The following is a 23,633-nucleotide window of genomic DNA, read 5'->3' on the forward strand; positions in this document are numbered from 1 at the left end:
CACAGACATGGAAAACACTGCTGACTGTTTGGGACATTGTGCCTAGTGTGCGGGCACATTTTCAGTCGGGGAGAATCGGTGCATGAGGCCAGTGCACAGCGTCATTTTGAGAAGCACCACCTGAGAGCATTTGGAAACGCGGAGTGTTTTGCTGTTTAACTGCGGCTCGGGGGATGTGCGTAAATAACTTTTGTTTTCTTAAGGGGGCTATTTATGTTGTTTTTGTTTTCACCTTCAAACTCAAACATAGCCAGGATTGTCTGACAAGTGGGGCCTGAAGCTAACGTAGCTGGGCCATTCGCAGTGACATTAACATCTGCAAATGCCCACACAGCGCTGAGGAGTGGGCATTTACAGATTTTGTGTGGACCTTGCCCACTCAGGCCCTACCCTGTCTACGCCTCTGGCCCCACATTTGGTTTCTGGCTCTGAAGACATCTTAATTGGTTTTGGGTTTTTTCCTCAAACACCACAAACGCTGCAATCCCGCGAAAACTCTTTTTCTAAAGGAAGTAGTGCTGTATTCTCTTGCACCAACATTTACACAATTACTGAAAGAAGCTGAAATGAACACACAGGTTAAATCGAGTTCCCCTTGACTCCTATTTCTCGCAAGCAGGTGCGGTATTCCATCACACAGCCGATCCACCTGCTACAAATGCCCACAACCTGTGTTCACCGCCACCTCCAACAATTTTTCGAGCACCCCCCACGTTTCTCTTTTCCCCAAAAACAATTCAGCTGCTTGATTTGTGGGCGAGAAGGCCCGTTGAAACAAGCTGGCCCAGTGCAGGTTCCTCCTCCGTCCAGTGTGCTCGTGAAAGTGGTGCGTTGTTTCACACAGCTAATCAAGCTGCCAAAAATGACCGCCGTCTGTGATTACCACCAGCGCCAACAATGATTCTAGCACCGCCGTTTGTCCTGTTTCATTAAAAGGTACGGCAAATAAATTCAATTCAGCTGCATATGTGTGAGCGTATGTTCAATCAAGCAGTCCCAGTGCATATATGCATAGTCCATTTTTGCAGTGCCTGGCAGAGGAAGTGAAATCTCTCAAAACACTTCCCAACGGCTGGTCAGCACTAAAACTATATTTTAAATAATGAGTCTAAATGGTGCGTTATACAGCAGAGGTTTCAGAAGAAATGGGATAAAACACAAATACACATTTCTGTTGGGCTGTTCAGGCTGTGGTTCGTTTGTCAGTTTCATTTTCATCATGCATTGCAAAGAACTGGATCATAGAGTCTAGAACGCGTGCTGTACCTGAGAGAGTGGCCTTGCAGACTGTTTGTTGGGTGACGACCGGCGACCTCCTGTGGACAAAGCAGAGAACATGTGTTATTTTATTTCTTCAAATGCATCATGTGAGATTCTCCGAATGCTTTAGCGTCTTGTGTGCTTCTGGTGCCCTCTTGTGTCCAGATATCTGAACTGTACATTTGTTTCCAATTTAATGTCCAAAATAGAATCCCACCACCCCCATGCTCCTTCAGCATGGGTCGTTAACCCGAATAATAGCCGCTGAGGTCATCACATACTTCCTCCGGAATCCCCGAAACCACGGTCAAAGGCCCGCTATCCTGCTACAAGGAGAGGGCGACCCCAAGAGTACTTGAAATGTAGCTAAGACACATTCATTTTTTGGTATTTTATGCTGTATTAGAGGCAGGACCTTGCCACATCAGAGCGCTCAGATCAAAAAGGAGGGGGGGGGGGGCAATGCCGGAGGGGTGGAGAGTAGGAAGGGAGCCGAGTTTGGAGACGGAAGGGGAAGGCGATATCAACCAAGAGACCCACAGTTGCATTCTAGTCGCCAGGAGACAAGGGAGATAACATTATTAAAGGTTTGCGTTTAGGCATACATCTACAAGTGTCCAAGTAAAAGTGATCAGAACATCTTCACTGGTGTGTAATGACCTGCGGGTGGGGCAGGGTATCTAAATATGTGGGACTCGACAAGCCAGGTCAGGGATCTTGGGTACAAAGGAGGTGATGGGACGGAGGTATAGGGTGCTAGTTATTTATATCAGTGTTCGAGTTCCAATGACTATATAGCCCTCTACCCTAAGCTGTCATTTATAATGGTGCAATCCCATAGGAAAGCGTTCTTTGAATCAGGCCCAAAATAACAACCCTGCCTTCATCAAATCAAGTTTTCCAGCCAACAGCACTTTGCATTCCAGGGCTTGCAATCGCGCTTTTCACATCAAAAGCAAAGTTCCAGAATCTGTTTTTATGCGTACATTCAATATTCTTTTTGGGTGTACCTTACGTAAGACCGTGACTCACCCTGAAAGAGCGTAAACTGCAATAACAAGGACATTCTACTGCGGGGTAGGTTGGGAAGGCCAAGAGGAATACCGGGGAGGAACATCCAGTCGAAAGAACGTTACCAGGGGTAAGTAACTTGTTCTTCGAATGGATTGTGTCCTCACCCCTATTCCTCATCTTTTGATAGACTCCCAAAGCAGTTTTGCAGGAGGGAGTAAGAATGTAGGAGTTCCTTATTGGCTTGTGTGTACCGAATGTAACACTGCCTTCCCAATTCCACCTTCCCGGCCTGAGGAAGAGTCCAGACAGTAATGCTTTGTAAAGGTGTGAGCGGAGGACCATGCGGCTGCTGCACAAATATCCTGAATTGGGACTCTTCTCTGTAAGGCAGAGGAAGTAGTCTGAGCCCTTCAGTGGTATTCAAACTGTGGGTCGCGACCCCCTAGGGGTCCGCGGGTGCATCCCAGGGGGGCCCTGAGAGCTCAGCATGAAAAAAGATTTTTTTTTTTTTTTTTTTTTTTTTTTAGATTGGAAGAAATGGGCAGGGGTGGCCCACATGGGCGGGCTGAAGCATGAAACTGTCTCAGGCAACAATGAAAAAGTGGCCCACAGTTGTAAATGGATATTCATTCCTTTAGTCACAGACTGGGCCTCATTACTACTATGGCGGACCAGTAACAACGGTGCTGGTAAGCTACCGGCACCGTTGCTACCGTTCCGCCATAGTAAGAGTTGTGCTCGTGGGTGCTTGACAGCCCCCGCCAGGTCTGACCTCAGCTCGTCGGATGCACCAGCACCGTTATTAACGGTGCCGGTGCATCCGAGCTCCCCCTTCCCATTTGAGCCATATGGGGCTCAAATGGGAATGGGGATCTACCGGCACCTTCGAAAGGGCAATATCATGTCCGCCTAACTCGCATGACCTAGTAATTGCCCATTCGCGGGTGCCAGACCCGGATGCAACTCCAGTGGCAGCCGTGCCGGTTTTACCGGCACAGCTACCGCCAGAGTAGTTATGAAGCCCACTGTTTCAATAGTACCCAAAAGGGTGCTTTGTGTTAAAATGTAAGTAAATTGTGATATATTCAGCAACAATGGTCAACATTACTAACTGCATAGTGGCCCCTCACCCATTATGGAGGAGCTAAGGAGCCAGCCCAGTGAAACAGTGAGCACTCCCTCAGCTGCTTTATCCAGCTAATGGAGTGCTCCTGGGCTGGCTGAACTGTCAAAGGGAAACACTGTTTCCCTTTGACAGTTCAGTTTAGTTCCCCAGCCGCACATGCTCACTGAGCCATGCAAGTGCTGGGGCGTTTTGCTTCGCCAGCATTGCATAGCTCATTGGAAATGCTGGCTGGGGCACTGCATGTCTGTATGTCCGAGGGGGAGCTCCTGCGCCTCCTTGCACATACGGACAGAGCAGCTGGAGCAGCACCCACACACAGGCCAATGCAGAAGGTACGTTTATGTTCATTGTTTTTATTTAAACATGTGTATGGATGCGTTATGAGTGAGTGTATGGTGATGGATGCTCATGTGAATGATAGAGTGATTGCTGTATGAATGTGCAGCGCCTTGCATATACACATAATCATGTTCATTGTGTTAGGACCAGTGGGGCCCAGGGGACAGGGATGGTATCTTTTTACCGGACATCTATCATTCAAAACCCTCTGCCTTGTCCACAAGGCTTTCTGGGGCCTGGGTCCAAAATACCTTCAGCTATTCCTCCGCAAATACCTCCCCTCTCGAGCTCTTCACTCCTCTACCTCCAACTCCCTCAGGGTCAGTCGTTTATCAAAGAAACGAGCTGGGGGTAGATCTCCGTCTTCGGCTGGGGCCTCCCTCTGGAACAGCGCCCTGCCACTCTAAAACTTGAGGAGAACCATCTTTCTTCCTGCACTTATCAGACCTACCCTGTCTGCTGCCTTAAACGTAGCACTTGCAAATTGCTGGCTGCACTACCACTGTTTGTTGCCTTTATTATTTATTTATTGTTATTTATCTGTTTCTCCTCTGCTTCGCACTTTCCACTTCTCCCCCCTTCCATGCACTTTTCCCCTCACACTTGCGCGTTCTCAATGTCACTGGGCCTAGTAAGATCGCTGTTTTATTCTCCTCTGTTCCCCTCCCTTGCCTTGTCACGCTCTGAAACACTTGTGTACGAGCGCGATAGAAATAAAATATCAATGCCTGCCCCCTGGACTCCCAGCAACAATTGCAAACTGTTTGGCTATTTACCCATTTTTTGTTAAAAGTATGCTCTACAATGCAACATTTTAACCTATTATTTAAAAAAAAAATCACAGGGGGAAACCCCCCCGAACCTCCCCTTAATGCCCCTCCACTTAAAAAAGATTCACCAGCCGCCACTGGCCCTCAGACTGTGTTGGGAACGGGATGGGGGAACCGAGGGACTATGGTGGGAGCACAATGGGCGGGAACCATGGGATAGTGATGGGAGCAGAGTGGGGAGAGCCCTGGGTGTGTGATGGGGTGGGGAGAGACCAGCGACTGGGTAGGAGTGGGATGAGGGAGCCCAGCGACTTTGATGGGAGCAGGTGACGGCGCGCAATATATACTGTCCATTTGGCATTTCTGGGGGGTCCCGACCTGCCCAAATTTTGCTCAGGGGGGCCCTGGCCAAAAAAGCTTGAAGACCACTGCCTTAGACCCTCGGGAGGATATTTTCCAGCTAATCTGCAACATTCAGATATTCCTAAAATCATCCATCTTGATAAAGTTTGTTTTGTGACCGCCATGCCCAACGTATGGCCTGTGTAACCAACGGAAAGTTGATTATCCTGTCTTAACGTAGACATCCTGGAAATGTAGAAGCTAAGTGCACGCCTTGGGTCAAACCTGTGTAATCTCTCCTCTCCCTGCCCAGGTTGTGGTGGAAGATAAAAAGATTGTAGTATAATTGTCTGAGTTAAATGAAAATCAGACATAATCTTTGGTAGAAATGTGGGGTTAACTTTATGGACAACTCTGTCCTTAAAGAAAGCAGTGTAAGCAGGCTTGCAAGACAAGGTTTGAAGTTCACTCACCCTATGGGCTGATGTAAAAGCAACCAAAAGAATAGTTTTGAGGGTTATCAACCTTAAAGGACAGGAAAAATAAATAGGGTGGGATACAGGCAAAGGATGGGAACATGTGGGTGTGATTGAAGAGCGAGGCAGATAGGAAGTGGTACAAGTCGGAGGAGTGGCACTGGCAGGAAGTGGTACAAGTCGTGGGAGTGACACTGACACTGGGAGGGCGGTGAAGGGGGCCAGATATAAGGAGCAGAGGAAAGGGAAGCAGGGAGGGGAAACAAAGAGAGGGTATGACTAGAGTAAGGGTATGCTGGCTCCAGCCACCTTGTCATATTTTCTGTGAAGCTCCTCCGGCATAAGGGTACAGTATATGATGGGTGCCTGCTATGAAAACACCACCCGTCTATAGCAGGTCATCAACCCTACAATATGTGAAAATAAGAGTGTATCCTTTCCCACATTCAATAAGCTGTTGTATATGTTGACTGATGTGAGTTTTTGCTGGCGTGGTTGGGTGACGGTATTGCACAACATACTGGATTTTAAGGTCACATGGTTTTTCACGTGGTTCTAAAATAAATATGACAGTGCTTCAGTGCAGCATATTAGAACATTTTGTGTATGTTGTGTTGGTCTGACAAAGGCAATCACATCGTACAGCACAAAGAAGTCTTTCTTGGGCAAGCACAGCAATACACTGCATTTTGTTTCATTCTTTGGTGCAGTGGTCTGCAACATTTTGCTGCGTACATGTTTTGGACTACAGCTCCTACGAACCTTTCTCGTTGACTATGATGGCTAGGGTTGATGGGAATTGCAGTCCAAAAATCTGGCCAACCAAAGTTTGCAGGTCCTCCAGTGGTCAGAGATTGGGAAGATGGGCAAGTGTTGGGAAATGGGGGCCAATTGTAAAAAGTACAATGAATTTCAGCTCAGACAAAATGTGTGACTTTGTCGTGTTATTTATTGTCATTCCGCAGAGGATATCCGCCTGCAAATAATCTAGAGCTGGGTGTCCCCGTGGTTGGAGAATTTCTAAAGAATTCTGGTACTTTCAACTCAAATGTGTTTAGTATCACAAATTATTTATGCTTTGAATGTGCATCAATTACTCTATTGCATTCTGCCAACCCTCCATCCTTTACCATAAAACAAAGTAGTACTGTTGCCACATTCCCAAATGACATATCACACATTTTCTTCACTAACTGATGGTAATAACCCCACTTGCGTCTCCCCTAAAAAATCTTTGCATAACAAATGAAACTAGATAAAGATCTTGTGAATTTAAATGCAAGACATTAAAAAGTATTCCTACTTGTATCAGCCACATATTTAACTTGGATTATTAAATCATGAAACATAACTAATCTCAATCATCGCCTAACCCACACTATAACATTTATCAAAGTGTGGTGAAGAACCGCTCAATCGTGTGATGGGGCAAACTACTCTCAACTCCCCCTCATAATTCCGACTACATGGTCAAATCCATGTTCACGCCACTAGAGGTCAGCAGTCCATACTTTAAAACTCACCTTTGGGCATCTACTAAAGGAATAAACAATCTGTCCCTCCAGACTACGATTGACAACTTAAATGATGTTGACAATTGTTTCGGCCCCACCAAGATATTTACAGCTGCCTTCTTCTGGACATACAACTAATTTGATGTATGGTTAATAAAAAGATGTGTGCGTAAGTAGTAACTTCATTTCATAGTATTCCTTGATGACACAGAGCCCCCTCTCTGTTGTTTTAGTGAAACACTCAAAGAATAGTATCAGGACAAAACTGGACCTAGGTACGAAAGGGAGTGAAAACGATTCTACATGCTCTTGTTGCAACCAGAAATACTTGTCTCTTAAGATGCTGAACATGCCATTCACGACCCTAACCAACCTGTGAAAGGTCACACCGTCTGAGGTCACAAAGCACTTACTTGTTAGTTGGAGTTGTTACGTTTGCCAGGATTGAGAAGTTACTTCTTACGCTCCGCAGACTTGCAAGTATCTGGAAAAAGCAAGGCGAGGAAAATGTTAAACCCATCAACAAAGAAAAGTTTTTTTACAATTATAGGTGCTTTATGATGAACACAAATCTGATCAAAAAAACAATGGCATTAATAAGGCATCAACAAAATGTGCAATGTCATTGCGTTGGAGACCATGTAGTATAAAGGATAATTCTTTGGGGGTGTTTTGTTAGGGAACGTGGGTTTTAATTCAGCATCAAAAACCCTCAAAAGGGAATGGAATGAGGTCAGAGTGAAACTTCATCAGAGTTGGCCCATCTCATCCCAGCAAAATGTGCATAAAGAGCATTAATGTTCTAGCTTAATAGCACCCCGACATCGACAAATTGGGGTGGGCACATACATTTAATTTTCTTCCCAAGGAAATTCGATAACATAAGCTTATATTTTAATCTTATTTGCCTACAAGTCATGAAGGAAGAGTTACATTTTCCCCTAAGAAATTAATCATGTTGCCTGATTTGTGTAAAATGAGTGGTTATTGTGTCAAAGAGTGAACATCAAATTTGAAAAGTGTGAATTTGGAGACGAAATGGACATTCAGTGTGAAAAGGGATCCCCTCCTCTCCCATATTTTGGCAATATACAAGTTTTGGTCTATAATGTTGTAATAAATTGAAGTGTTGGAGGGTATAGGAGAGGTCTAAAGTTAACATGCATCTAAAAGACATAGATTCTATTTCTTGAAATATGCTTTTTTGGTTTTACTTTAAACCGGTCTTTTTTTTTTTTTTGGCTTGCTAATTGCAGAGTTATTTTATGGCTCTTTGCAAGAACTGAATTGCAGCAGGGACCAAGATGGGGGTGGCACAAGAACTTCCTGAAAGCGGACAATAGAGGGGTGCAATATATGGGACTTTTGAAGACACTCTGATATTTAGGAGCAAAATAATGCACAGACTACATGAAGTTTGCAAAAAATGCCGGACGATTTACAGCCAACCCTAGACTTGCATAGCATTCAACTATGTAAAATTGGGGTTGCAGCTCTCGGTATTGAAATGCTGCAGGTTAAGAGCTTCTGCAGACTTTCCCCAAAATTACACTTTACATATAATCAATAGTTGCAGGATTTAACATGGGAGTTGTTTTGACTATAATTTGTTTTTTTTTATTTTTGTATTTTTTTATATATTGCATTATGGTTAATATATAACATTTTGCAAACTAAAAAACATACAACACATCATATTTACAATTCAGTTCAACAATACCAACACAATACATACATTTAAACCATTAAAATCAACAAATTCACACCTGATGAAGACATTTCTTAATATTTCAATCCTACAGAGTTCTCTTTAAGTCCTATAACCGTCCCTAACTCGAGCTTTGTAAGGAAAAGCTTCTGCAAATTGCATTAAAGAAGTCTATGACTAAACCACGGGTTACATGTGGTTTTAACGAATCACAAAACAACAAATAAAATTTTGAACAAACCAAAAATATCTAAAAAAAAGAACAATTTTTTTCTTTGTTTTTGGGGGGCACTCCCTCAGCCCCCCTTTTTTATTCATCCTTTTCCTCCACCCCCAAACTACTATTGACTTTCCCAACTACATATATATCGTGTTTAACAAACCAAAAATATCTTTAAAGTTATATTGAGTTGTCAATTGTGTACACTGTACTCATGAGAAATAATGTGTTCTCATATAAAGATGGCTGCAGACTGCATGGACAGACACTCACAGACACGTGTCTGTTACAATGCAATTGAAAACGTGTGGATGCGACTTACCTGAGCAAACGGAGTTACTATCAAGTCTTCGGTGTGTCTAGAGGAGAGAAGGGAAGTGAGAGAAGGTGGTCAGAACAGCACATGTATCGACTTTTGAATGATTTCTCGCTATTCGCAATACTATTTCTTCTTTTAATGTAGCTTTTCACGACAGAGTCCGCCTGCTAAGCACTATAATAATAGCTGTTATTTTTACAAGATTTAACAATGTCATTTTATTGACGCAGAAAGGGTGACGGGGTGAGATGGCCCTGCCAGGATTCAAACTTTCACAAGAGACTTGTCCAATTCTAGAGGTAATCGCTTTACCCGTGAGTGATCGACCTGGAAAAGTAGCGATACTTCGATGTCTGGACCAATACCCCCGCCCCGTCCCCCGCACCTTCATGGCAGTCCATCTTAACTATATTAGGCTGTGTGCTGTTGTCATTGTTGACTATGGAACCAGAAGATATGATTTCTAATCTTGAATTTGAACTTTGGCCAAATAATAAGATTTTGGGAAAACAACTTGAACTGTTTGTGGCTTAATTCTACTAAACTCCGAAGATGGAAAAACTTACAAATAAGCTCAGTGTCATGTTAAGTGTTAGTTCAAAACAGTGGATATAACTTGCCGGTACGGGGGAGATCACTGCAAGAAACGAAAAGCCCACATTTAATGGATAAAAAAAAATATAATACCAACCAGGCTGTATGATAAAGCATGGAAAGGGCTATCATGTCTTGTTTGTGTCTCTCGCGAGACACTGGGAGACTTCCCAATCTGGGGACAGTCTCCTAGAGGAAGATAAGGCCCCCAATCCTTAAGAAAGGGCTACAATACCACCAGCGTTCAATCCAATGGCGTCCACCACTGAAGGAAGCCATCACTAGGTGAAAGCATTGGGAATGGCAACGCATTCGGAGCCTGAATCCATCAGGCCAGACAGCATTCCTCTCCTGTCGCACGGGTGCCATGAAACCAATGTTCAACCTTGGGAGGGGTTGTGGGGGACACTGTAGCAATCATTCCCGCTCAGTGGGGCGTCTAGGGCCAGTAGAGGCCCGCCAGCCTGAGCCTTTGCTTGAGCCTCGGCGGGGGCTCAGCGCCGTTCTCAGCCTGGCATTCCCCCTAAAGTGAGGGTGATTGATATTCACACCCCGTTGTTCGTTCGGGGTGCAAATAGTTTATTTGAGTTTTTTTTTTTTACAGGTGGCCTCCACACTTATTGTGCAAGCCCAAATTCCATAAAAAAAAATAAAGTGTGCCACCACCATAGGAAAAGGGACATAGTCCCTTTTCTATTTCCAAGGTGGTTGCGGGCGGTCAAGCAGTTAAGTGGGGACCGAGGTAGGTGGTTGAAGAACGGGTATGGTATGTTTTTGGGATGGGGAACTGGGGAGGCAACAGGGAGCCCCACAATCAAGATGGAACCGCCCGGGGAAGTGCCTCAGTTGGCTGTAAAATGCGGGTGGAACACAGTGTGTCCTCGCCCGCTTTTCCAGCCACCTGATTAGCTAAGCATCCTTTCGTGGGCGCAAAGGCCTCTTCTCTTTACGGTGTTGGCATTGACTCGTGTCTTGACGGCGTGCACCATATCCCTGCCAAGAACCAGCTATGAGATGGTTCCTTCTATTGGCAGGGCTGGTCACACCACCATCCTTGGCACATACACCTCAGTATGTTGATCTTTGTCTAAATGTGCAGCGGCCTCCCTGGCAGCTACAGATTTCCTTTCCCTCCACCAAGACCCCCTGTACGGTACACTGTTCTTCGACATAACGTCCCCAGACCTATTCCACCAGCACTTGTCAACGTTAGAACTTGCAATGGGGACTGTTAAAAAAAAAATAGGCCATGCCGAGATCTCTAGGGATCACCTATGGCAGCGTAACGAACCCGAGGGCAGCTACAAACCAGCAGACACAATTCCAGGGCTACTCCAAGTCAACACACAACCGTATAGCTCCTCTATGGTTATGACCAGTCCCCTAGGCTCCAAATTGTCCGTTCAAATATCTCTAGCCCTTCTCTGGTGCAATGTTCACAACCCTAGAGCTGCTCTCCGGACGTATGTAACATCATTGGCTAGTCAATGGCAGAATACAGAACCCTGTCCCTCCTCTATGGATGTGTACATCACCACTGGACTATGCTATGACAGAAGGCCCCTCTAAGACAGACAAAATATCTTTAGGGCTCCTGCTATGGTGCAAACCTAGGACATCCATGCGAGACGACCAATGACCGGGAAGAATCTGTAAATTCTTCACAGTATGTCTAATCCTGTTTGCTTATTCGTTTGCAATGCAAAACATAACAATGCCATTGACAATTGCACCAGTTGCTTATTAATAAGGTCTCAGCGCCACCTAGTGACAAATGAGCAGGTGTACAGGGATAATCCTCCTCCAGGTACAAGCAAAACGAATCCTTGTGACTCTAATACCAATCACACCAGAAACCAATTTGAGAGAAGAGGTGAAAAGCGCTTCCTGTCAAGTGCCAGTGAAGACCCTTTAAACAGTGGAACAAGGGACAAATGCCCCCGCCGTTCTTCCACTGCTCTGTCTCGCACTGGGGCACCTCAACCAAGCATGACCCTTTGCTAAATCAGATGTGTTTGCAACAGTGTGAACCTTAAAATAATCCTACCACCGCTACAGTGGCATAGTCCCACTATGCACCCTTACTGCTGGCCGCGTGGGCACAACACTCTTAAGTTACAACAGCTGCAATTGTACTCTAGTCTGAGCATAGCCAGCAAACTGATGTTCTGAAACATGCAGTGCAGGACATGATGCCAGCAGGGTGAGAGGTCACATAGTTCCAACATTATAGCAAATATAACAGTCACTTCTTACTGCATTATTTTTCACAAAATGTATTTAATGACATCTGGATAAGGTTGGTGGGGATAGAGCACCCAGAGATGTTTAGAAAAAACAATACATATAGGTAGGATCCAGTAAGACAGGCTGGATCCCAATGCAATAACAACAGGTAACTACTACTATTGGTTGATCATTTCAATTGTGCAGTCACAAGAATAAACATAAACCCAGAGGGCAGCGTCTCTGGACACGAACGTCTCTGGACACGAGCGCCTTGTCAAGGCTGCGCTCCCTCGCCTAGCCCAGACAAACACATGAAGATACTGTCACGTTTGGACAATCTGGGGTAGGAACCATGATTTACAGTGGGTGTCTCCACCATTCTGAACCTAGAAGACACATCTTACGATTTGAGGTAAACATTTGTTCCCTCAACGACGCATTGAATGCCCCAAAGATATCTATACCCATGATGGATTTTCTTACTTACCCTTACACTGGATACGTTTTTGATAGAGACCCCGGGACAATTAATTCCATCACACGTCCTGATGAAGGCCTGCCCATAAAGCTGCACTACACAGCTCCTCGAGGCCGAAACACCATTGTGTTGACGATATCACCATTTGAACAGTGCACATCTGAAGCATTGTTAATGTGCTTTTTTGTATATATGTCCATAGATGTGGGTTTATGTTTATTCTTGTGACTGCACAATTGAAATGATCAACCAATAGTGGCAGTTATCTGTTGTTGTTATTGCATTGGGATCCAGCCTGTCTTACTGGATCCTACCTATATGTATTGTTTTTTCTAAACATCTCTGGGTGCTCTATCTCCACAAACCTTATCCAGATGTCATTAAATACATTTTGTGAAAAATAATGCAGTAAGAAGTGACTGTTATATTTGCTATAATGTTGGAACTATGTGACCTCTCACCCTGAAGTTTCTCTTAATTTAAGCATACCCACCTGGGTTTTTCAGGGCTCTGCCAGGTGCCCTTATCTTCAATCATGATGCCAGCAGGCCTAACTGCAGAAAGGCCCATTCCCAGAAGCACGAGTAGGAAAAACGCAGCCATCTTTGATAAACTAGCCACAGGAACACCCACTGCTCTGTATTCCATGCGCTTTTGATGGGAACGCCCTCGGGGACCGAAGTCCAGGCATGGGAACATTCTCAGAGATGGCTTAGCATGTGTGTGTTCATTTGGCCAGGATTCGGAATTAGGTGGGCTTGCCGGGCTCCAGTAAGCAACCAAAGAGGTCAGGCATGTGGGTGGGTGCTGTGGGAGGTCACAACAGTGTGCTAGTGCAGGAGACTCGATATGTGACCAGCTAGAAGGAATATTATCGTAGGTTGTCACTGTATTCTAAGAGCAGACATGTTAAGGCAAGTCTGGTGTAAGGAGGTGAAACTGTTACGGGTGGTCAGGACATCCTTCATTAATATTCATGAGGAAATATTTGCATACACTTAGAATCATTGCATGCAAATGTATCTCATTAATGAGGGGTATCCTGAAAATCTGACATGGATCTGGCCCTCGAGGCCTGGAGTTGGTTTGGTAACCTGCGTGTGGGGGCGTGGATGGTGCAAGGAGTGGGCGTGAAAGGGTTTCCACTGCCAAAAGACTTTGTTACACCCAGTTGTGCATTGCACACAGCAGGGAGGAATAAGGGGGCCCGCTGCCTGAATGTGGAAATCCTGTCCTCGCACATGCATGGCATCAATCCCTGTTCTGAAACTCTGAGTCGGTGCTCCCCAAAAATAGCCTGATCACGGTAGGGTGCAGTGGTCACACTATTAATTGGGGGTTCTTTTCCATCGTAAGAATGAGGGCGAACATGAAAGTGAAACATAGAGAAAATGATTTTTACACAATTTTGCAGAATAATTGAAAACCTGACTCTTCCATCCGTACCTTTGCCCACTACATCCAGGAGCCTACTAGATGCCTTCTGGTACCAGCAGGTCACCTCTTGGCATGTGCTGCGGTATACACCGTCTCGTAACATAGAAATCCCATGTTTTGGTCTCAATGACATAGGAAGATTGCTACAGGGCCTCAACATGGAGGCCACTGATCACAGGTCTGCCTGCGAGCCCAAGAAACATGAATTCCACAGCAAGAAACACACAAGAAGCAGCCCTTTTACTAGACGCTCAAATGGCCTTGTGCCGGTCTAGCTCAAATGGCCTTGTGCCGGTCTAGCTCAAATGGCCTTGTGCCGGTCTAGCTCAAATGGCCTTGTGCCGGTCTAGCGGAACGTGACTTTAAAGCAGTACTCTTGTATTTGTTGTCCTAAGCGTTATGCAGAGAAATAATCTCCCCTTGAAAGCAACATTACAACTGACCAACAGCCCTAAAACCAGAGGTATCGGTGTAAACGTTGAGGGCGTTGACTAAGTTGCCAAAGACCCAATGCCATATGAGAGTGACACTCAGCCAACACCACATTGCATTCTGGGGTTTGTCGTGTTGCTTGTTCATTTATAGCCATTTGCCTACGATACCCAGCATTCAGGGGATTGTTGCTTAAAAACCAAGAGTTGGGCCCAGCCTGGGCCCTCTAAGCATCCATGTGCTTCCAACTTGTACTTCTCTACCTGTATTTATGAGGTTGTCGATGGGTGGTTGAGTGATAGTTCCTGGTTCAGTAATGGTGGTTTGATGTGATTTCTGGTGTGGGGAAACTGTTTTACTGTCAAGCTGATGATATATTTCACAACCGCCAGCAGACTGTTTCATCAACAAAGAGTGACACTTGTCTACCAATTAACAGTGTTATTTACAGGTTTGAGAATTAGAGTCCGCTTTTGTTGGGAAAATTAATAAGATCCGACATTCTATTAAGAGTGAACATTGTCACTGCCGAACACTACCCAACACACTCACAATTACTTTGGAGGAAGCCCAGATCCAGTTGAGTTCCAGAGTCCTGCACCTGGACTGCTAGATGACTTGATTGAATTTGTTTTTAAAGCAGAATCCCCAGAGGCGATACTAACTGTCCCAATAATCCCTGTTCATCCAGTTTCATTACGGATACGGCTGATGGCTTCGCTTCTGTATTACCCTTATAGTTCATAATGAAGTAAGTCAAGACTATATTCTCTCTCCCTTGAAGACTGCTTGGGTCACTCGTTACTAAAGAACGCCATCATTGGATCCAGGTACAGTTTCCAATTATCACTCTCTCATGAATATTCGGCTTAAAGATTTTGGATGACGTAGCAACGTTGCAGTTATAGGAACTGAGTTATTGTGTCTTCTGGGGATTGGTCATCTGACTTTCGTCCTTTCCAAGGTAAAGAGATCTCTTTGTTAGGCATCAAAGAAAATCTGCTTGGAATTCTTGACAAAGGATCTTCTGCTTTGCTTATGCTGTTAGATCCATCATCAACATTTGACATGGTGGATCACAATCTTCTACTTACCTGACATCAGGGCGTTGGGTTGCCTCTCATCATTTCTGTGAAGTCAAGTGTGACTCCTTCTATTCATAGTAGACTAAGGTCAACTGTGGAGTGTCTCGAGGATCGCGCTGGTCTCCTCTGTTATTTCATTTATATCTAAAGCCCTTGCCTGATCTCCTCACTAGTGAACGGGCTTGTTCCCGAAGGTGTGGTGATGACATCCAAATTATATTCAAACTGGAGATGTCTCCTGTTATTTCATTCATGTGAAACATCTCTTTGAGACTATTAACCCTTGGACGCAAAATAATAGGGACTTATAGACTGTGGAGGGGTCGTTATCGCGGGATAATGACCTGCCACCAAGTTAAGCCGGGTGACATACGTTGAAGAAGGGTGATTATCCCACGCGATAATGACCCTCCCGAGGCATCATCACGCTGTCTGAAAGTGGAGTCAAGCCATGTCACGAAGCCTGCGATTTATGCAGAGCCAGAGAAACACAGTTGGAGACGCCGAAGTTCCAGCGTATGCAACCGCAACAGAAGCGGTATGAGAAGGAATAGAGGGAAGAAATACCTGTAAGTGGCGTGGCCATGCTTGCAGAGTGGTGGGCAGGAGGCCCAAGGAACAGAGCTGAGACTACAGAGATGGAGAGACTGAACATCTTCTGATCGAGATTGTCTCGAGAAGGCAGGCACCCGGCGAAGAACCGCAAACGGGAATCTGAGCAGCGAGAAGAGCGAGAAGCAGTACCCAAGTGGGAGCCGAGCCCAGCAATCTTTCCCCACACAATGAGAGGTACCGGGGGAACGGGAAAAGCGGGAGGCTGCCAGGAAATCATTATCTGCATGAAGAAACTCGTCCTAGTACTGAGGACGAGAGCGCAAATATAAAATTGAATTATTGGAACAGTAAAAACCAGACGAAGCAAATAACAGACAACCCGGTCAGGGAAGGCCGGGGCCACTTGAAGAGAGAAGCTCATCCCAGTTCTGAGGACTAGATAGCGTTGAAGAAAGCATTTTACAAGGGAAGTGAGCAATATATAAACGGCAGATTTAACCATCCGTGGTGCGGAAGCAACAGAGACTGGGAATTAAAATCCTGGGCGGAAGGGCAACCACCCTATATCTGCAGATTTGAAGACAGGAGAGAGTACAACCCAAACATACATGAGAGAGGCGAGATAAAGCTCACCAGGAACAAGATACAAGAGCAGACACCCTTAGAGAGAGAATCCTTGGCAAAGAAAGCCTAAAAGGGAATCAAGGAAAACCTAGTTTAGGAAAGCTTGAGGATACAGACAGGGAAGAACATATCTGTGATGACAAGAGTGTGAGGACCTACTGGAAAGAAAAGTACACCAAAGATAGGGCCACAGAAATCATGAGACCCAAGATTCGTTTTGAAGGACTACAAGAGACGAGAGAGACTATCAAAGGAGATTCTGCTAAGAATTATATGAGCCAAAAAGAATCCTGTACATAAAAAGACTAATCAAGAAGAAGAGAAGACCAGGGGATGAAGAGTCATTCTCTTGGCCTATTTCCTTTAGTTGTACTAGTGCCAGGGTCAGATAGTTAGTTTGGACGGAGGAAATAATTTCTTTGGACTTCCTGACTTCTGACGAGCACCTTAGGTTCTTGTACATAGGCAGGTGTAATGGATCAAGAATCAGACTGGGACACAGTGGCATTATGGTGATGGTTAAAGACTTTTATTGATCGGAATAAAGAGAGGGTCGGGGAAAGCCTACCTATCCATAACTCTAGGAGAGGCTGCCCTGCCTCAACAAAACTAAGGAACGTCTGTGTCAGAATTCCCAAAACAACAAGTGTTCCATCCTGCATGCAGAATTCTAGCCTGACCCTCACACACTAAACTCAACATAAGGTGAAGGGAAACATGTCTTTTAGCGGCTCCCCTGCAGCCCCTTTCGAAAGCTCCAACGTAAAGTTCCAAAGTGTCCCTTCCCTTCCCTGCCCCTGGATTTCTCTACGTTTTCAATGTTCTTCACTTTCACGTCACCCTACTCCACACATTCAAGGAGGGTAACTCTTCCCCTGAGTTTCCTCTGGTCTCTTGATCTTCTCTTGGGTAATACCATTCCACAATCTAAAGGGGAATGAGCATACTTCTTCCCATGAACTTTCTTAGCTTTTACACAGTTTACAGATTTCACAATTTCACAATTCACAGCAGAAAGGGGAGGTAGCCTCCTTTACCATAGATGCCACACATTTGCGAATCTGATTTTCCCCTTTTCCAAGTTTAGCTATCTTGAACTCCTGCCACGACTTTCTTATTTTGTCACTTGGGTGTGGGTTCTAGACTCGCTGTATGCCTGGTTTACTCTCCTGCCAGAACTTTATTTTGTCACTTGGGTGTGGGTCCCAGACTCGCTATGCCTCGTTTGCTCTCCTGCAAGGACTTTCTTATTTCATCAATTGGGTGCGGGTCCCATACTCGCCGTATGTCTGGTTTACTTTCCTGCCAGGACATTCTTAATTGCTTCCATATTTAGGTGCGGGTCAGACTCACACTTCTTATCAGTAATCACCTTCTCTTTTATATAGTTCCAAGATTCTTTCATTATACTTTTCATATTTTGGGTCAGGGACCCCTCTTCATTCGTCTTAGTCTCTTGCTCAATCACCACAGTGTCCCAGCTACCTTGTTTGGGTTTACCAGGTTCATCAACGGTACGCTGGCATCCCAACCTAACATTCTGGGCTCAGTGGTTTCCGTCATTTGTTTCAGCGTCCTCTGTGTCTCATTGTTCTCGCTGCGGCTTGCTTGCCGGCTGGGAGGGTGTCCCGTCTGCTCTCCAGTTCACACTTTGCCTCCTTCTTCATCTGACAGATCCTTCTGTCTTTGGCACAAGCACGGCAAACCTTCTGCTTGCAGACATCCCGGACGGCACCTACAGCAGCTTCTCCACTCTGGACTGCAGCCTGCTCTCCTTCACTGCCCCAACCGATGTTTTCATTCTCTCCAAATATGGTGGGTTTTTTTCTTTCAACAAAACATTTTATTAGACATGTTCACATTGTATACATAAACATAGTTCTTAGGAATATTTGCAGACATTGCAAGTACAGTTGTATGCAGCCGTGTGTCCCGGCACCTGTTAACCTTCTACAACAACTAGAGCGCAGTGTTGGCTTTCTGGTTCTAGTGATCTTCATTACTCCAGTCCTCTTCCTCGTCTCAGTGTTATCAAGCAAAGGGGAATGTCAATACAGTTGGTGATTGTTCATGACTGGAGGTTCTACACACACAATACAGTATACCGTACAGGGTGGGGAGGCAAGTGGGTGTTACCAGAGACTAAAGAAACAGGAAAATGCCTGCCCTGACCTAGCGAGTCTAATCAGCTCCCCCAAGGGATAGCTTCTCTCATGTTATCATAACACAGATAGCCACCGCCTGGGTCAGAGTCGGGTAGCTCCTGCCTTTCTCTGGCCACATGAGCGGAAGTTCTCCCAGGGAAAGTAGTGACGATATTGCCAGATTCGTCACATAGGGTATTCCCTTTAGCAATAGGAAGCGATAGGCATAATTCTTTATGAAAGAGGGTACAGAATGTCCTCAACGTGTCCGACTCCTTCTTCCGACCCACCACATACCACTAACTCACATAAGTCAATAGCATTTTCAGCTATCATGTTGAAGAGTAGAACTTCCCGTTTTCAGGTTGTTAGACTTCCTGTTTTTGTGATGTGTTACTTCTTGTATTGGTATGGAAGGAAAGGTTTGCTTACCATCATCCCGCCAATCACCTCATGACTGAACGCAAATCCTTTCGGCTACATCACAACTGGAAGTCCCACCACCTGATGTCACCAACTCATACTTGCCCTTCTGACTTTCAAGAAGCATTGGCTAGTCACTAAATCTCTTCATTTAACCCCAACCCGTCCACTGGCCTATATGTTTACTCTGCATTACTTTCTAAACAAGGCTCCCAAGTGTGGAAGTGGCATACTTACATGTCACTCGTAATGGAGGAGTTTCGGGACATGGTCTTCGGCGACATATCATAGTCGCTGTCAGAGCGGTACAGGAAGGACTCCCGCCGCTGGCTCTGTGGGAAGCTCGGGTGCAGCACCAGCCCTGGACTTGCCTGCGAGTCGATCGGGCTCCGGCCTGGGGAGGGGCCATTTTCAAGATCAAAGCTGAGAAGAGACAAGCATCATGGTTACTGATGCACAGTCACAGCAGAGAAGACGAATATATTAAGCAGCACAAAAGCCCACACCCAACGGCATAGGAACCACAAAATCACACTTTTGTTATAGGTATGGCTAAAATGTATTTTAGCAAAGACAAAAAAAATGAATGGTTAATGAGAGAGGTAAAAATACCTTTTCGTATAACAATCAATCAACCTAGACCCCCTGTTTACTCATCTGACTTTGCACTTATCACTGATCAATTCTTTAGGAGCTTAGGTTTACATACAGAAATAGAAAAAGGTACTTTAGCATCAGCAAAGACTGGCTCAACTCAAGCTCTGAACAGGCCTGGCAAATTCTTAAAAATCCCACTAGACCTGGAGGGCGAGTTCCATAGTTTACATACTCGACCTAAAAAATGCACTCACACCATGGCGATGGGTGACACAAAATGTACCAGTGCTTTATGTAAAATGGTGCATGTCACTATAAGCACACTTCATTTGGTGCAATGCTGCCAACTGAAAGGCCACTCATGCACAGTGAAAGTTTTAGTTGCCATTTACTGCAAACAAAGTTTGTTTGCAGAAAACGTCAAATACAAGTTTCAAATATCCCCATACTTGCTAGCAAGGTTGAGTACCATGCGAATGGTACTCAGCCTTCATAAAATCTCCCCGCCAATGCGAGTGGGATAGTAGATTTTGCTATCATTCTGTGGGCCTTCCTAATGTTAATGTTAAAGGATATTTGTACCGTGCACTATCACCACCAAAGTGGTCCCCTGGCACCATGGCGGCTCTGAAAAAGAAAAGGGTACGGGTGAGTTAGTGGGAATAAGCTGGAAAAGTGCAAGGGAGCTGTGATGTGCTGTTGGCAGCCTCAGCCCGGTAACTCCTTTAGATGGGCTTAGGGTGTTTTCCGGTCGGTAGTCGTTGTGTACTGTTGTGCGAGTCTTTGTGTGGTTTGTTTTGTTGATGCAGTGTAGTGAAGTTTGTGCGGATTGTTGTGCTGTAGTCTTGTGGTTGTGTTTGGTTAGAGTTTGAGAGGTGTATGTAGAGGGGAGAAATTGTTAGTGGATCGGTTAATTGGCATTGCTGTCCAGAAGCGAGGCGCTAAACTTCTGTATTCTCTCCAGGTGGAGTGCGCAAGCATCTCCGTGTCTCCGTCTAGATCTGGACAATACAGAACAAAGGCCCCCAAATAACATTTTAGAAACAAACAGAAGCCGTTTCACACTATAGCCTAAAATGACAGGAAATATTAGAACTGTTTGGGAAAATTACAAGGTTTGGTCTAGCAACTTTATGTACATATAGTTTGTTACTCGGCCTAAATGATTGCAGACCTCATTATTTGTATGGGACACCATCAAACTACTGGCACAAACATATGATGTTCTGTCGCCAGACCAGTGCACAGCACAGTGCCGTTACAACTGCTGCAGCAGCAGCAGCCTGCAGGGGGTTTATGGTCATTGCATCGAATTCCTTTCTTATAAATGCATTTGCATCGATTTTTTTCCATCTAAAAAATTTGCATCGAATGCATTTTTGTTTTTTTTTGTTTTTGGGGGTCCGCCCCCCAAACTCCCGTTTTTTACCCTCTAAAATCCTCCTGAACAAAAATGAACCCTTTACCCCCAAAAAACATGCATTTGATGTACATTTTTTAGATGGAAAAAAATCGATGCAAATGCATTTATAAGAAAGGAATTCGATGCAATGACCATAAACCCCCTGCAGGCTGCTGCTGCTGCAGCAGTTGTAACGGCACTGTGCTGTGCACTGGTCTGGCGACAGAACATCATATGTTTGTGCCAGTAGTTTGATGGAATGGCATTAGATGCAATGACCAGATACCCCTGTAAGGTATCGGTTGCGCTTTGAAGACGCAGCGCTGCAGCAAGTCGTAGTGTTTCTAGGGGCAGGCGATGCGGGCGATGGCCCAGAGCACAGAAGAGGAAGGGGGCGGACGCTTCAGTGAGCGATGCAGCCTTAAAGGGAGCAACACCTGCTATCCCCGCCTGGTGTTGGCACCGTCTCCAGCACCTTCCGAGTTCCCTCATCACAGTATTGAAGATGCTTTCATCTCTGGATTATGGATTCATATGCAGACCCAGATTACATTTGAACTGTTTATTTCCGATGGATTTGACTTTGAATCAGTTTCTAACTTTCTGGATATGTGTGGAGCTCTTGGATTGAAAGGGATTCAGCTGGGACATTCGGATTTAAATGTATCATTGTCAGGTTATGCCTTTGCCACTTCATATTTTGCACTTCACACATTAAATTAAATTGTGTTACACTGATCGGCCCCTGGACGTCTGGTGTCGTTAATTTCTTCTGCTTATCTGCGCAGTTTCTTCTGGGAGGCGTAACGCCAGCAACCAATGAGCACTGGTCTACACACTGAACGATGCGAACTTCAGCACATTGCACCCTTTCTAATTCTTACTCCTCCAGGTAGGCTGTGGGGTGGGGAAATGGAGCTTGAAAATATTCGGAGACACTGGCCCGACAATAGAGAGTGTACTCCTGAGGAGTGGCAGGAACTGAGACGAAACACGAGTGTGATGGGAGATGAAAACAGGGCAACCAACTCAGCAGAGGCATTATTGGGGGGAACTGAGGGGGCAATAGCCCCGGGTCTTTTGGTTGTAGCGCCGGATAGAAGCTTAGGAGCCACAATGAAAAGGCTCCCGACAGTCCCAACGTTAGTGTAGCCCCGATCTTTTCTAGTCCTAGCAACAACCCTGCGTCCGAGAAAGAGAGAGAAAAGTAATAGAAGGTGAAATGAGGAAACAGAGAGGGGTGAAGTTGGCAACGTGAAGAGGGAGAGAAGGAGGAGGCTAGCAACAAAAGAGGGTAAAGAAACAGGGCGATTGAAAGAGAAGAGTCCAGAGAAATGCAGACAGAGAGAATGGATGAAAAAAATGAAAGTGAGACACTGAAAGAGAGAATAGGAAAGATAGAGGCTCAACAGAGAAAAACAGTAAAGACGTTGAGATCAGGGGAGGTAAAAAAAAGAAGAGAGGGGGAGAAAAAAGAACAGAAGAGGGCATAACGAAAGGGAGAGGGGGAGAATTACAGGAGCCAGAGAGAACTGGGGGAATGAAACAAAGATCAGGGGAAGGAGACCATGAAAATGTAGGCTGTGGAAGGGAGAAGGTATCCGCCGGAAGATGGACGAGGGGGGAACGCGCAAGAGATGGGATGACTAGTGGAAAGGATGGGATGGAAAAACAGACCATCCGGCAGTACAGGGTGCTTCTGGGGCAGCAACATCCAGGAGAGCGCCCCCCATTCAGAACATTAACGGAAGCATCAGTAGAGGGACATGACTTCCTGTTTGCAGCAATGTGGCCCACATGTTACTTTCAAGTACAAGTCAATAACACTTGTTTTCAATTCTAAAGATTTAACAGTGTTGGGGAGAGATTAGAGTGTGGCTTTTCGCTATAAGAGCATGGATCGGGGATTAGGGGTACAGTCTAGTGTCATAGCACCTAGAAAATGCCCGGGCTACAAGTGGGGGAGGGGAGGGTGACACCAATCTTAACAAACGATGCATTGAGCCCAGTCTTTGTTTGATCACATTTGGATAAGCTGCGAACCATAACATGGGAGTCCAAAAGACGTTTCTCATATACATGAGTTCATTGATTCATTTTGAATCGTGCGTCGCCCAAATGCAGGAAATAACTTCAAGACGTGCAGGTGAAGACAGAGGGGTGCAGGGAATGGTGAGAACAAACAATACAATTACCATTTTTGGTTGCACCCTTAGCTCTTCTGGAATCGAGCTAAGGGACACGTGCACTCCTCCAAATACCAAATAAAATTGATTGGAAGAGTGGAACATAAAACTAAAACAATAGCCTCGGTATCAGACAATTTCCTAACGCAGACTAGTTTTTTTGTTGGAGAGAGGGCCTGGCAGGAGTAAAGTTTGATAGTAACATTCTGCTCAGCCGGTGTTCAGATACAATTCTGCATTTTCAAATGTCATATAATTAAAACCACACGATGGCAGCAGCGTATCATAAAATAAGGAAAGTGCTGAAAATCACTGAAAATGCATGCAGAGAGCCACGTTCAATTGATGTAGCATACATC

At 45.2% G+C, this 23,633-nt stretch overlaps 1 protein-coding gene across 5 annotated transcripts in view; it reads right to left on the reverse strand.

Moving 5' to 3' along the window:
* PDE4A (phosphodiesterase 4A) overlaps nt 1-23,633 on the reverse strand; it is a 1,505,614-nt gene that overhangs the window by 380,362 nt on the left and 1,101,619 nt on the right. For all 5 annotated transcript variants that reach the window (XM_069604083.1, XM_069604081.1, XM_069604086.1 and 2 more), the window contains 4 exons: nt 19,327-19,512; nt 9,092-9,128; nt 7,255-7,325; nt 1,267-1,316 (listed from right to left, as the gene is read on the reverse strand). In XM_069604083.1, the coding sequence (XP_069460184.1) occupies nt 1,267-1,316; nt 7,255-7,325; nt 9,092-9,128; nt 19,327-19,512 (344 nt within the window). The remainder of the gene's footprint in view (nt 1-1,266; nt 1,317-7,254; nt 7,326-9,091; nt 9,129-19,326; nt 19,513-23,633) is intronic.

The sequence above is a fragment of the Ambystoma mexicanum genome, chromosome 3q (assembly GCF_040938575.1).
Source record: "Ambystoma mexicanum isolate Mex_15411 chromosome 3q, UKY_AmexF1_1, whole genome shotgun sequence".
NCBI classification, from domain to species: Eukaryota; Metazoa; Chordata; class Amphibia; order Caudata; family Ambystomatidae; genus Ambystoma; species Ambystoma mexicanum.